Source organism: Oryza brachyantha, chromosome 2, assembly GCF_000231095.2.
Source record: "Oryza brachyantha chromosome 2, ObraRS2, whole genome shotgun sequence".
NCBI classification, from domain to species: Eukaryota; Viridiplantae; Streptophyta; class Magnoliopsida; order Poales; family Poaceae; genus Oryza; species Oryza brachyantha.
This window is the reverse complement of record NC_023164.2, coordinates 3,330,456-3,343,698: the sequence shown is the minus strand read 5'-3', so window position 1 is coordinate 3,343,698 and position 13,243 is coordinate 3,330,456. Positions and strand designations below refer to the sequence as shown.

Below are 13,243 nucleotides of genomic sequence, written 5' to 3'. Positions count from 1 at the left end.
AAGTAGGTGTTGGAGTTTGACTTAATAACACACGCTAAACGAGAAATAACATTAGTATATAATTAATTAAGTATTAGTTATTATAAACTTGAAAATGGATTAATCTAATTTTAAGTAATTTTTATATAAACATTTTAAAAAAATATCATTTACCTGTTTGAAAAACATGCGCATAGAAAAGAAATGGTGATTAGCCCCGTTAGCTCTTGCGAATGTGACCGAAGTCCTACTGCCAGTAAATATTTATCCATATTAGTACAACAGTACAGCCGTATATACTTCCCTTAGTTTCTTTGATTTTTTAATATATGTTTAATCGTTTATTAGATTTTAACTTTTAAAACACATAAATTTATAAAACATACTTAAAGAGTGTTGGTAATAAACTATAAATCACAACAAAATATCAATGATTATATAGTTTTTTTAAACAATACGAATGGTTAAATCGTACTCCAGCGTTAGATAAAAAAAATAAAGGGAACCAAAGTACACAATTGAAACCGGCTTTTTGGCAGAGGTCTTCTTTTGTGATCCCCTGGTGGCAGGACGAATCGCGGGAGTTGAAGTGGAGTACTTGTACGGGCTTGTCAGGCCGGCTTGACACACACACACAGACACAGAGACAGACAGACAGACACGCTACTATTGGCGTGCAGACGTAGGCCATGTCTGTCGAGTCGCCGTTGATCCGGGCCTGGCCAGGATTAGACCGCTGAGCGGCCCAAACGTACAACCAACCACGAGTAGCAGTACGACACGAACTGCTGCTGCTCATCCCCGTGCTGCATGCGCGCCGAGAGAGCCGTACGTGTACCGCCGTGTTATGTATTCCCGCTACAGCGTCTCCTAACCGCATCATTAAGGCATTAAACAACTCCTCCCATGCAATTATGCAAACCAGTACGCTACAACAGTGCAGAACGCTGGTGTCTACGAGTTATACATAGACAATAAAACAAACAGCTTGTACAATAGGTTATCTACTTAGCTATCTTTATAATATTTAATACATCATTTTTTATGTTTTATATTTATTACGTATAACCAATGCATGAAGATTTTTTCTAAAAAGGATTGTATGCAGCTTAGGAGCACGTGCCTAAACAGGAGATAAATGAATACACACATTCTAAGTTTTTCTTGAGTTAGAGCATCTCTAACAGATGTCTCATCCCACTCTCCAAGCTAAATTTTAGCCATTCTAAACAAAAAATATGCTACAACAGTCTATTCAACTGGATGGCTAAGCCATCTGGCTGGCCAAAACCCTTCCTCCACTAGCCAAATTTAGCCAATCTATTTGACTGACCAGTAGTAAGCCCCACACTGCCAATCCTCTCCCACGCAACCAGGGGAGCACGGGAGGAGCACGAACACAACGAGCCGCAGCACCAACCCAGTCGCCGGCTCCGGCCTCCGCCGCCACAGTCTACCCCCGCACACCGCCGCCTGACGTCCCAGCCGACGCCACCTCGGCCTGCTCCGCGCGACGCCGCCACTGACTCGATCGACGACGGCCGATCTCCTTCGCGCGCCGCCTCGTGATGCCCCGACCTCCTCCGCCCGGCGCGGTCCCAGCCGGTCGCCGTCGCTGTTCGCGCCGTCCGCGCCTGGCGCGCCCCCAGTCCACCGCCATCGTCAACGGCGCGTCGCCCGCTCCATCCCCGCGGGCCATCGCGCGATGCCCCGACCTCCTCCGCCCAGCGTGGCCCTAGCCGGCCGCCGTCCCCGCTCGCGCCGTCCGTGCCCGGCGTGCCCCCAGCCAGCCGCCGTCATCGACGGCGCGTCGCCCGTGCCATCCTCGATTCGTCGCCGCCTGCCTCTGTTGCCCCGTGGGAGAGAGATAGAGTGTGAGAAAGAAAGAGAAAAGGAAAGAGGGAGAGTGAGAGGAAAAGAAAGAGAGGAGGATGACATGTGGGTGTCATGCACTCAAAATAGAGAGGTTGGATGGAGAGTTCGTTGGAGTAAAAAACGAATTTGAGTGGCTATGGAGAGTGACCAGATATGCATTTTTTTAGTCCGATTTAGGTTGTCTGTTGGAGATGCTCTTAATAATGCCACGTAGAATGATTAATTTGACGTGGATGTATATAAACGGCTATTATCTCACTATTATACATGCCCTAAGACTATGTTCGACAACTACTTATCTAATGAGAAAAACGAAATAACAAATTAGTACATGATTAATTAATTATTATTTATAAAAAGAAAAATATATTAATATGATTTCTAAAGCAGCTTTACTATAATTTTTTAAAAACACACACTGTTTACTGGTTCGTAAAACGTGTATGGAAAAAAGAGAGAATATAGATCAGCAAGAGGAGGAGAAGAACAGACCTAACTCGTACTCACACGACAACGCAACACAACTTTCCTATAAGTTTTTAAGGTTATTCTCAGGTGATGTTTTATATTAAATAGGATATTATGTAAATAAATCTGATGACATATAAACATAATTATAAAGAGAGAAAAGACATGAGTATTATCTAAATAAAAACGATTATACGTTGTTTCAAGATTATGTAACTATTTGAAACTAGCATAGGAGGCCAGAGTGCTTCATTTTCTATACATCCATCCAATCAAATTCAATACTATTAAATGCTATAACTACCTCATGAAACCACGAAATAAAATTGTGTAATGGATGTTTTGTTTCATTCATTGATACAAATCTCTAGATGATATAACACCCTTAAAAGCTATGGTCCTGAACTTTACACTAACAAATTGTTGTATTCTTCTCTACATATTATTTATCGGTTTTGATACGTCCACTTTACAAACAGTTAAACGACGAGTTTTTCGCAAAAAGTTTCTATAAAGAGACTCGTCATATCATATATTTAGAATAGATTTTTAACTTTGCATCAGTTAATTTGATCGTTTATACTATTAAATAGCTTTAAAAACAAATAATCTTTCATCTCGTATTTTTTTATCACATAAAGAACACAGCAGCAAATGCAGCAGCTAGCCAGCGTTGTATCGTGTGTACGAGCAGAGCGAATTGAAGGTGCGGTTGTTGGCGCCGCCCGCCACTACAACGAAGCACACCCGGCTCCGGCTCCATCTCCATCTCCATCTCGGCCTCTCGGGAGGCACACGAAAAGCAAACGGGCCGATTGCTTTCCGGCCTATGGGCCCAACCCACAGAATATATTCAGTCCATAAGTTGGGCTGGGCCTGTGGCAACAGGCCTGGCAGAAATCCAGAAATGTTTGTAGCCAAAATCAATTATACCAAAATTTGGCACGCCAAAAATTTCGAACATTTTAGCATTACGAAATGTTGGTATCGTTGGAGGTGTTTAGTTTAAACCCATAGCAAATTTTGGCAATGCTTTTTTGTGTGAGGAGCTTTCTGGATCTACCAAATTTTAGGATAGCAATGACAAGGTGTGTTTTGTGATTCCACCAATAATTAACAACCTCAAATTTGTACCGAAGTGAACAAGCCATGGCTTAAGCTCGATCATTTGCCTATAACCTATAAGCTGTTGTCAAAATTAAAATTTTAAAACTCATGTTTAGAGTTCTGTCATCGCAGTTTCTTATATTTATTTTTAACCACGTACTCGTTCTCCTTCTATCGATGTTATTTTCAATATAATTCCAAAATATATTCGAGAGACACTTTGTAATGATTTGGTAAGTAAGATGTATGATCAACAAATCACGTCTTTGTCTCGCAGGAAGAAAAACGATGAGCGTATCACTTGCACATACGCACGCGTGACTAATCAACCTATTTGATGCACCGTGATACTGTCACGTACTACTAACGTTTGACTGCGACGTCATTCGGCAGTGACCTGACAGGACAAAGTCATTGAGAAATGAGAGATAAAAGATGGTGATGGCATATTTGTAAAAAAAAATAATACGTATATAAAAATTTTATATATGTATTTTTTATGATCTAAAAGGTAAGATTAAGAATAAATATTAGTCAAAAAACTATTAACATCAATTTAATTTTTAAAGTTAAAAAAATTAAACTTTTAGCGTATACGTACAGACAAAAGTGAAAAAAAGACGGAGGTGGTCGTTTGTTTCACAGTTTTGGTACCCGTGATCCTTCGTCACTCAAGGATACTTCTACATTAATATATACTTCAGTAGGAGTACAATACACTGCGTGTAAGCATGTGCAAACATCTCTCTGGTGGTCAATAAAATCACCCGTGCCGGCCGGTCTGCTTAATCCAGCCGCTTGCAATTAATCCCAGCAAGCAACTTGCTAACTAATGGCGTGACGCTTCCCTAGCGTCATGCACAACTTAATTACCCTCTCCGTTTTCAAATTTCAAAATGTAGGAAAAAATGTTTAACCAAAAAGATTGTTGCAATGTATAATTTTTACGGTACAAAATTAGTAATATTATTAGATTCCCGATGGAAAGTGCTTGGTTATGATTATTGTTTTATGTCGTATATATAATAAATTAATAGAGGACTCTTTGCCAAACTTTTATCCCAATGGTATGAAATACACTGTAAATTTTGAAATGGAGGAGGTCCGTGCATGGATGTGCTTGATTATGTGACTAGCCTAGCTCTCGGTTTTAGGGTCGGTTAATTAATTAAGCTAGACCATCATTAGTCAATTGGACCATGCTTATCCTCAGTTGGTTGTATGGAGCAACGGCTCAGATCAGCATCATCTATTCGAGATCTCACTCCGTTTTTTTATATTATAGTAGGTCGTTTTTTTTATTTGTAGTAAGTCGGACTTGTTTAAATTCATCAAAATTCCTATAAGAGCGTCGTAATACTTATAAGATCAAATTAGTCTATTAAACTAATATATTATTAAATACTCCATCCATCCTAGAAGAAGTTTATTTTTTAGATTTTGCATACCTTCTTTGACTCTTCGTCTTATTTAAATTTTTTTTACGATTAATATTTTTATTTTATTACATGATAAAACATGAATAATACTTTACGCATGACTAATTTCTTTTTAATTTTTTTATAAAAATTTTAAATAAGACGGATGGTCAAACACTGGACACATAAATCAAAAAATAAAGACACATAAATAAAAAATAAAGTTTTTATGAGATCTAGGTAGTATATTCTTATAGTATATTTATTCTACGTTGAATGTTCCTATTATATATTTCATAAAATTGGTTAAATTTATAGATGTTTGACTTATGATAAACCTATAATAACATATACTCTATACATTTTTATGTTATAAGATATTTTGGTCTTACCTAAATTTATTCGTGAATAAATATATATTTATATAAATCCATATTTGTTAACGTTCTTATGAATATATGAAACGAAAGAGTCTTATAACTGAAAATAGAGGTAATAATCCTATAATCTAAAATAAGGAATTTAATACCAGAATGGAGGGAGTACAAGCCAGTTGCCGTGTGACTGTGTCTGACAGATCACAAATGCAACAAAAGTGCATGGTCCCCTCTATGAATGTATATGTGTCTGCATTTTCAAGCTGGATTGCAATGGTTGACATTGCCCCTTTGTCACTGGCAGAGACCTGGCAATCACTCACTAGAGTCTGGAGACCATTTGCAGATGCATCATGATCTGCCCTACCTTAAGCTCAGAGCATCTGAGCTTGTCCTTGATTACCAAAAGGTGTCACCTTATCATTCAGGTAAGTAGAAGTATTCTTTTTACAGTTGTAACCACCTCAGATTATCTCTATCTAGATGCACTGATGGAGGAAACATCTTTGCATTGCATGCATATAAAATTTGTCAAGGTGTACTTCATGTGTACTACTCTGCTGTTGATTAGGATTAGGCTTTTGAGATGAAAAGCGTCCATTGTTTTCTGCAGTTTGAAGCAAAAACTAGTCCGCATACGGCAGTGTTCAGCGTGTACGTGTGGGTTATATACTTATACGATTATCTGATCTTCCAAATTGTATGTGTTTCATATTGCCCATTTAAAATTTGGTCAAATTTGAAACAAACCAATGGTTTTGATGCCGTGATGTATGAAAACCATTGGCTCATTGCACAAGCCATAAAATATACTCTATTTATTTCACGACGTAAGACTTAATAGTCTTGGTTAGATTCATATAAATACTAATTAATCTAAACATATATAAAATCTCATCTTTTCGCTTCTGCTTATGCTTATAAGCCAAATTTTATATTTTAACCTTAAATTTAGAGTTGATTTTAGGATTTTTTTTCTACCAAAGTTTATCTTCCGGTCTTAGCTTTAGATCGCTAAAAATACGTATATAAAAATTTTATTAACAAATTATTTAAAATACATATATGGAAAAGTCAAACAATCACCCCATAGAAATTATATATAGTGATCAATGAATGAATTTAGAAATAGAGAGATTACTTCTTCTCTCCGAGTAGTCCATATACTTGTCAGTTTATAGGAATCACTAGACGTAGAATTCAATAAAATGAACCAGAATCTTAAAACTAAATAAAGGAGACATTTTCAATCTTTTTACCAGCCGACTATCCCCCATGGTTTCTCAGAATATTAAGCTAGTTATAGTAAGACCTAAAATGCTTTTTCTAAACTATATATACCTAAAAAAACTCCTACAAAATTCTTACCGACAACTCTGAACTGTTTAATTAGTCGCATTATACTACAACAATGTTGCAAGACGTTCATCACAACCTTTTACTTTGGGGTCTTGGCTGTACCAGGTCCTGGCTAGTTGGAAGAACGGCTATCACACTGACCCATCTTCTGAATCCGAAATACATTATCTGATATACTGAAATCCTAACACTGTAAAAATTAAACATGACCAGTAAAAGAGAAACGCCGACAGAAGCGTACTTTTGTGGAGTCTCCTCTCTTAAACGAGGCTGTCCGTGGCGTTCGAGATCGCCGACGACTTTAATTAGCCGATCAGTTGGACGATCGCTACGTGACAGTGGAAGAGATGGATGGAACATTTCTTTCATGGATGAGATCGATTCAATGCTCTGTAGTATTAGGTTTTTAAACGCCATAAATTACTCGCATTGAGAGGCATAAGCACAACTGCCGTTTGTTCTTCCGTTGAAACGCTGCTGCGATTGTGTGTCAGCAGGAGTTGGTGGTAGCAACTGCAAAAAGTCTTAACTACTCTACCTAATTACTTGGAAACTCAAGAGTATTTTAAAGCGGGATTTAACCGATTACTGTATCAAATTAGTGTAAGAACACACGGATATTTGCCGTTTAAAACGAGATTTGGTTAAATTTCTAAAATTCTAATCATCTATAATTTTTTCAGTGCTTAGTTAAATACTACTTCCGTCCCATAATAACCTCATTTTTCATTTTTCCGTAGACCATTCGTCTTATTTAAAATTTTTTTGCAATTAATATTTTTATTATTACTAGATGATAAAATATGAATAGTACTTTATACGTGACTAATTTTTTAGGTTTTTGCACAAATTTTTTTAAATAAGACGAAAGGTCAAACGTTGGACATGAAAAAACGAAAAATAAGGTTATTATGGGACGGAGGTAGTACAAGACAAATAATACACTTAGATTCTCCTCTGAAAGTATGTCATAATATCATAAATTTATTATATTTTATAAATTTATTTTAACACAAAACTACTGTTGATAGAAATTTAATTAAATCTTGTCCTAAAGCAACATGTATGGTTGACGAAAGGGAGTATCTAAAAGTTACCTTAAAATTTATATTAATCTATGTTTCAAGTTTGCAACAGGTAATACTGAATTTATCATTCGTATACCTTGCTTTGTGTGATCTTGTACTAATTCTTTTTCACTCGATCTCAAACTCAATTTAAGGCTCCTTTTGAATTATATGAAATGTGGATAAACACTGACATATGATTTGAACACGTTAAATATTGTAGTATATTGTAGACACAAGTTATTGGTTTATTACAAATGATCCAACCAAAAAAACAAGTAATTTTTTTTTCAGAGAAGTCATATTATTGCAAGGTGGCTCTTATAATTCGCGACAACAATTCGGACGATCAACTCCCCAAACGTGGCCTAAACGCTGCCATCCATTCCAAAAAGGTCTTGAACTCTTGATAAACAAATTCACCTCAAATTATGCCAGTGCCACAAAATTTTGAACTTTTTTAACTCTTGCAAAATCGCCTGGTTGGCCAGAGAACTGCGCACCGAGGGTGGGCCGGATTGGAGGGAGGGAATCGCGGAGGTGGCACGAAAAAACTGATCAATTGAAGTTGGTGAAGGTGGCTGCCCTGCACTTCACTGCACATGTACCGCCCCCAAACAGCGACTCGCAAAATGAGGGAGAGAGCTGATTGATCGCTCGCCATTGGAACCAAGGCACAATGCATTGCCTTTTGGCAACTGCCACATGACTATTTTTTTCACCTTTTCTTTTTGGGTTTCAGAGATCAATTCGAGTACTAGCAGTACTAGGTGTGATTGTCCGACTTTTTTAAAAATGAAGTAACAAAAAAATAATTTGATTATAATAATTATATATATATATATTTTTATAGATTTAAAAATCAAGACTAAAAAATAAATTATAGTTAAAAATTTTAAATCAATTTCATATATAAATTTTTTAAAAATTAAATTTTAACTTATAAATGTAAACCCAAGCAGAAGCGAAGAGAGGGAGAAGGAGGAAGCGGTATACCCTACAGGAACTCGTCCGTGCACCACGAAAGCTTTTTTTTTTCCCCTTTTTGACATCTCCTTCTCCATTTCCCAAGATCAAGAACAGGCAAATCGTTGGTTCGGGTGGAGTGCACACAAGGATCAAGAGGAGAGGAGGGAAGAGGACAACCACCATATCTGCATTTGTTTTTCTTTGGATTCCCTGGGTTTGCATGGTATCTTGTCAGAAGGGCACAGGCTTTTGTGTTCTTGCTGTTGCCCTTGTCTCCTCTCCTCTCCAGGTCCAGGCAGAGAGAGAGAGATTGTGCGAGGAAGAGAGAGAGAGAGAGAGGGGAGGGAGTCAATGCCACCGCCGCCATTGACGCCCCCGTGCTCCTCCTGCATCTCCATCCCCTTCTTGCTGCTGCTGGTGGTGGTGCTGTGCTGCCCCTTGCCGGCAAATGGAAGGACTCACCGGCCGCCGCCGGCGGCGGCGGCGCCGGCTTCACCTTCTCCGGGGCCTTCACCGGCACCGACGACGGCGCCGGTTGTCCCCCCCGCTCCGGCTGCGGCTCCGGCTACCAGCAGCGGCAGAGTCGTCGCCTCAAACAGCAGCCTCGCCGTGACTCCTGCAGCCGCCGCCGCGGCGCCTTCTCCTCCCCTGGGTAGGTTGATGGCCGGTACAGCTGGATCAAAGATTGCATTTTTTTTCTCTCTTGCTCTCTCCGTGTTTTGGATTCTTGTGTGCTCATAATATCGGCCGTGTCCAGCCGCATTGCTGAATTTTGTGTTCTCTGGCAAATTTTCAAATCTTAGGGCGGAGTTTATCTTTTTGTTTCTTCCCCGTTTTAGACATTTCTTTGCTGATTTGGTGGGGGAAAAGTGCACCTTGGGATCCTAGTTTCTACCAAGTTTGAACAAAGCGCATAGCTTTAGTGCTGTTTCGTGAACTTCGGTACGAATTTTAATTGAATATAGTGCTTGTTCTTTTGGAATGGTGAACAAGATTTCACGCTGCCCAATCTTGGGAAAGAAAAAGAAACATTCTTTCGCCAATATATTTTTGCCTCAAAAATTGGTTGTACTCCATTTTTTCCTTTTTTTTTTCATCACGGGGTTATCCAATTTTTTTGTACATGAAAGGTTTTACCTAAAAAATTTCAAAGTTTGATCTTTGCAAATGACCGGACCTAGTAGCTGCACATCTTCTCTATTTGGTGATCACTGAAACCTCGGTGCTCTAATTCACACACTTTGTTTGCTTCTGTGATGCACAGGTGCAGTGGCGGCAGTGGAGAAGAGGCAACACCATCGTTTCCGCAAGGAGCTTATCATTGCCGTCGCCCTCGCCTCCATTGCCGGCTTGACGATCGTCGCCACCGTATTGTACGCCTGCATTCTGTGCCGGCATTCTCGCCGAGCCCATGATTCCAAGGACATCCGCAGCAGCTCAGGTTGGGCCTTTTTCTTGCCCTGACTAACTGGTTCCTGTATCCATGAAAATTTTCAAGTCACTGAATTACTTGCATTGCTCAGATACTGCAAGGGTTGCATTGGTGCCAATGCTGACCAAGTTCAACTCAATGAAGACTAACAAGAAAGGACTTGTCGCGATGATGGAGTATAATTCACTGGAGGCGGCGACCGGCAAGTTCAGTGAGAGCAACTTGCTTGGAGCTGGTGGGTTTGGGTGTGTGTACAAGGCCAGTTTTGAAGGAGGACTTGTTGCTGCTGTTAAGAGATTTGGCCGCGGGGGACAGGAGTGCGGGAAGGAATTTGAGGTTGTGGTTGTTTTTATCCATTGATCCATGTCCTGAAATTTGTTCTTGATGAGATCTGTCTTCTTGCTGAAATTGTTTTGGTTTTATCTGAATTGGCAGAATGAGCTGGATTTACTTGGGAGTATTCGGCATCTGAATATAGTGTCCCTTTTGGGCTTCTGTATTCATGAAGAGAACCGTTTCATTGTTTATGAGCTGATGGAGAATGGATCACTGGAAGCACAACTTCATGGTAGCATCTAATTCGTTTTTTTTCCTCAATTGTTTCCGCAGAGTAGTGAGTGTGATACAGGTGAAAATATCCATTTTTAATCTGTGCGTTTGTTTCTAGGACCATCACATGGGTCGGCCCTAAGCTGGTACATTCGGATGAAGATTGCTCTTGACACAGCAAGGTTTGCATCCATTTTCATTCACTTTGCATGACTTAATATATTATTATACTGTTATCATTGATTCCTATCATATGCATCTGTGAACTAAACTAAACAGGGGATTAGAATATCTTCATGAACACTGCAATCCACCAGTTATCCATAGGGATCTGAAGTCGTCTAACATACTTTTAGATTCAGATTTCAATGCTAAGGTATGCTGTTTATCTTAGTTCTTGTCAATTGAAATATTAGTCAATCAACTCATATAAATGGTAGATTCAAATCCATTCACTGATCCTCTTTGGTTTGCAGATTTCGGATTTCGGCCTTGCAGTGACCAGTGGGAATCACAACAAAGGGAATCTGAAGCTTTCTGGGACTTTGGGCTATGTAGCTCCTGAGTACTTATTAGATGGTATGCTCTCCTATACAGACTAAATTCCTGTCTCACATTAACCTCTACTTTAATTACTTGCAACTACATGAATTTTAGGGAAGTTGACCGAGAAGAGTGATGTATATGCATTTGGAGTAGTACTTCTTGAACTTCTGTTGGGGAGGCGGCCCGTTGAGAAGACGGCACAATCTCAGTGCCAGTCAATTGTTACATGGGTACTGAACATTTTGATATTTGACATTTGAACTTTATTCAATTAAAAAACAGTCATTCTTTTGATATGCATATACTATTTTCAAGTTTCATCGCCTGAATCCAGGCACTTCAGTTGCACTTGCCTAATTCATTGGCATCTGACAAATGGAAAAATCAAATGCAGGCAATGCCTCAACTAACTGACAGATCAAAGCTCCCTAATATAATTGACCCCATGATCAAGAACACAATGGATCTGAAACACTTGTACCAAGTAAACTCCCTCTTCATTGTTATTTCCATTCATCCAAGTCTTTTCAACTAATTAGATTGACATGATTCGCTACTTCGCAGGTTGCTGCAGTGGCTGTACTCTGTGTGCAGCCAGAACCAAGTTACAGGCCACTAATCACAGATGTGCTCCACTCCCTGATCCCCTTAGTCCCCATGGAGCTTGGAGGGACACTGAGGGTTTCCCCAGAATCGCCTTGCGCAACTCGCAAGCATTCTCCTTGTTGAGAAAAGAAAAGGAAATGCATATGATTGGAATGTGGTGATCCAGTGAGTCCAGATCGTCCAATTTGGTTCAGATAACTTATGGTGTTGAGTGCAGGCTATTGTTCCTTGCTTGAACTGCCTTCCTTGGTGTTTGCCTGATGTTGAGTGTGCCCAACCCAACCTAGTGACCTTCAACTTGATTCAGTTGATAGATTTTCTGGGTTTGTGTAGGCTGTACAAAGAAGCAAGTAAACACTGTTTGTCCCCCTTCCCCCACATTGGATCTGATAACTGCTGTAAATATGAAAGATTTTCACACTGTAACTCAATAGCATCGAAGAAAATCTTTGGCCGTGCTCAATGTGCCACATTGTGTCTTATACTCACATATATGGTGTCTACTAATTCATGTGCTTATTTTCCCTTTGATAATCAAGTTCTAAGCCAACTGAAGAATGAATCAGATGCCAGTTTGCATATGGTTCACAAATTACCTTTTATCCAGGTTTCCATCAATAGACTATGGTAACTTTGATCTTTCTGGTTGAAGTCAATCTCCTCATCCTCTTGGACTTTAGTGCATCAACTTCTACTAGCTAGTAGTGGTATTGAGCACAAGTCTTGTACAGAATGTTCTGAGTAGATTGTACAAAATAATGATTGGTAGGTATAGTGACTAGTGTGACCTCTACTTACTGTACTTTGTGAATAGAGATATCTAGTACTAGTATTCAGCTGTCTTATTCACAATGTGCTTTTCAGCATAAACCAGCAACAGGTTAGCTGGTAATAGTATAATATAATCTAATGGACCCATTCGTTAGTGAAACATGATGCATTGAGGCAATAGGTTAACCAAGTACACGTCCCAAATATAAAAGTATAAAATGGAATCACAATCACTGGTAGATTAACTGACCCTTTTCAAATATCCAAGCCTAACTAACCTCTTAATCAAAAAAACTAAAGGATCTATACATGACTAGGAAAAACAAAGTGAACTAATGGGCATGTGCATATTAGGTAGGAAATTAAGACAATATCATAATACCATATGGTTGCACTGTCATTGGCTGCAAGAGAGGAGTGTCATATAGCAACTTCTGTGCAATGACCCTGGGGACATGTCTCTTGCATAATTAGATAGTGTTTTCATGAGGTTGTTGGAGGCCTCACATCCATACCTGCTTTAGCAAGTAGGGATTAATGTGACACTGCTGGTTATGTCTTCTTGGACCAAATGCATTATTATTGGCACCTATGGTGTTGGGGGGCAGAACACCATGGTTTTTTGTCCTTGTCTGGAATGTCTTATTCTACCTGAAAGGCAAGTGAGTTGTTCATGCAAAAAAAGAAGTCAATGTGGTTATGCTTAGTTTAATTAAAAGT

At 39.2% G+C, this 13,243-nt stretch overlaps 1 protein-coding gene across 1 annotated transcript; it reads left to right on the top strand.

Moving 5' to 3' along the window:
* The first annotated feature begins 8,638 nt into the window (after window positions 1–8,638).
* LOC102704122 (probable receptor-like protein kinase At1g80640) lies at window positions 8,639–12,240 on the top strand. The gene is made up of 10 exons (XM_015833346.2): window positions 8,639–9,271; window positions 9,884–10,060; window positions 10,143–10,387; window positions 10,487–10,619; window positions 10,719–10,782; window positions 10,880–10,976; window positions 11,077–11,179; window positions 11,258–11,376; window positions 11,541–11,630; window positions 11,711–12,240. The coding sequence occupies exons 1-10, from the start codon at window positions 8,971–8,973 to the stop codon at window positions 11,873–11,875; spliced, it is 1,494 nt and encodes a 497-aa protein (XP_015688832.1). The 5' UTR covers window positions 8,639–8,970; the 3' UTR covers window positions 11,876–12,240.
* Window positions 12,241–13,243: the final 1,003 nt, after the last annotated feature.

Coding starts and splice junctions, on each gene's coding strand:
- LOC102704122 (XM_015833346.2), top strand. CDS start 8,971: ATGCCACCGCCGCCATTGACGCCCCCGTGCTCCTCCTGCATCTCCATC. Junction 10,620..10,718: donor ACTGGAAGCACAACTTCATG/GTAGCATCTAAT, acceptor GTTTGTTTCTAG/GACCATCACATGGGTCGGCC. Junction 11,180..11,257: donor TCCTGAGTACTTATTAGATG/GTATGCTCTCCT, acceptor CATGAATTTTAG/GGAAGTTGACCGAGAAGAGT.